At 35.2% G+C, this 1,847-nt stretch overlaps 1 protein-coding gene across 1 annotated transcript in view; it reads left to right on the forward strand.

Moving 5' to 3' along the window:
* The window catches only part of LOC104728777 (nuclear pore complex protein NUP205-like), a 13,003-nt gene continuing 11,162 nt past the window's right edge, over positions 7-1,847 (forward strand). Inside the window, exons 1-6 of the mRNA XM_010447713.1 lie at positions 7-28; positions 361-462; positions 584-721; positions 1,183-1,313; positions 1,400-1,519; positions 1,691-1,814. Of these exons, the coding sequence (XP_010446015.1) occupies positions 632-721; positions 1,183-1,313; positions 1,400-1,519; positions 1,691-1,814 (465 nt within the window). The 5' untranslated portion in view covers positions 7-28; positions 361-462; positions 584-631. The remainder of the gene's footprint in view (positions 29-360; positions 463-583; positions 722-1,182; positions 1,314-1,399; positions 1,520-1,690; positions 1,815-1,847) is intronic.

Genomic DNA, 1,847 nt, shown 5'->3' on the forward strand with positions numbered 1-1,847 from the left:
TGTTGCATATCTGAATGTACTTCAGAAGGTTATAACTATATTCCAAATATATTCTGTTTCAACTTTCATTCCACGTGTAATATTCTTATATGGTGCTTTTTATCTATAAGAATTTTATGTATGAAAATTTCAGCTTGTATTCCTAGGAATTGGGGTTAACTGCGTATTGGTTCTAGTTATGTATCTAAATGCTTTCTCAGGGATCATGGGGACAAAGCCATAAAAATTATCGATATGAGTTCCTAGGTGGGGAATGTGTTGTTTACATGTGCTTGCAAATGATTCCTTGTCTGTGAAACTGATCTTTGAACTTAAGATATTTTTTCTATGGTCATTAAGTCTGTTTTTCATATTTCGTAGGTTGTTGAGAATGGTAGTCCCGCTGAGAGGAAAAACTGGTTTCCTGATATTGAACCATTTTTTAAGCTTCTTGGTTACGAAAACATCCCTCCATATCTAAAGGTCAGTGGCGTACTACTGCAGATTCTTCTCCTTATACTGTGGACTCACAAATGATATGTGGAATGCGTCTGGTATTGGTATCTGTATAACTTGTGTTCATGGTAACTTTATTTTTGTGCAGGGTGCTCTTAGAAAGACCATTGCTGCCTTTGTTTATGTCTTTCCAGAAATGAGGGACACTATCTGGGCTTTTCTTGAGCAGTATGATCTACCTGTTGTTGTGGGATCACAAGTTGGAAAGAGTGACCAACCTTCTCAGGTAAGTGCTTCAAGGGGATAGTTAGTAGTAGATATTTTAACTCTACTTCAAGGGGATATAGTTAGTAGTAGATATTTTAACTCTACTTCTTTAGTTAATATTTCTATTATTATTGAGAATTTATTATAATTTATGTTTCTGCATTTATTTTCTAAACATTTTGTACTTATGCGTTAAAGAGGGGCTGTCATGTTGCAAAGTTATCATTGTTTCGCTATTTAAAGCTGGTGTTAGTAACACAAAAACAAAGAAGATTATTTGTCTAATTCCTGCAACAACTTCATGTGATGAAAGTTTCCTTTTTCATTTATTTCGCTAAGACTCACATAACGCATTGTGCTATGTTCAGGATAGCTAAAACTTGTAATATCACGTGTTTTTTGATGCTGCTTTTACTTTTCCAGGTGGAGAGTATCTTTAGCGTATCTTTAAACCTAATGCCAAAATCCGTTTATATGCAGGTCTATGATATGCAGTTTGAGTTAAATGAAGTGGAAGCAAGGAGAGAACAATATCCTTCAACAATATCCTTCCTTAATCTTATAAACGCTCTGATTGCTGGAGAGAAAGATATGACTGATCGTGGGCGTAGGTAGTAGCCTTAGATTGTTGTATATCTCCATGACGCATTAGTCTTTGTATTTTCTTGGTCTAATGTTTATATGTATACTTTTGTAGATTTATTGGCATCTTCAGGTTTGTGTATGATCATGTATTCACCCCTTTTCCTCAGAGGGCATATTCAGATCCTTGTGAGAAGTGGCAGTTGGTTGTGGCATGCCTTCAACATTTTCACATGTAAAGTCCTGCTTCTGTGCTCTGTCTTGCGAGTTTTAGCAGAAATGATGACATGTTTCTACTTGTTTAACTTCCCTTAGTGTTCCTACCTTTTGTAAATTCCATCACTTTTTATTTAGGGCTCTAATAATGTTGAAGACTGGATTAACATTTTTCTGTATTTCACTTCAGGATCTTAAGCATGTATGACATTCAGGAGGAGGATCTTGATGGATTTACTGAGCATCCACAGTTTTTGGTGTCGGTTGAAACATCATCACTGCAAATGCAGCTACCAATTATAGAATTACTTAAAGTACTAACTTAACTTTTTGATTTATTTTTCTTG

Source organism: Camelina sativa, chromosome 11 (genome assembly GCF_000633955.1).
Source record: "Camelina sativa cultivar DH55 chromosome 11, Cs, whole genome shotgun sequence".
NCBI lineage: Eukaryota > Viridiplantae > Streptophyta > Magnoliopsida > Brassicales > Brassicaceae > Camelina > Camelina sativa.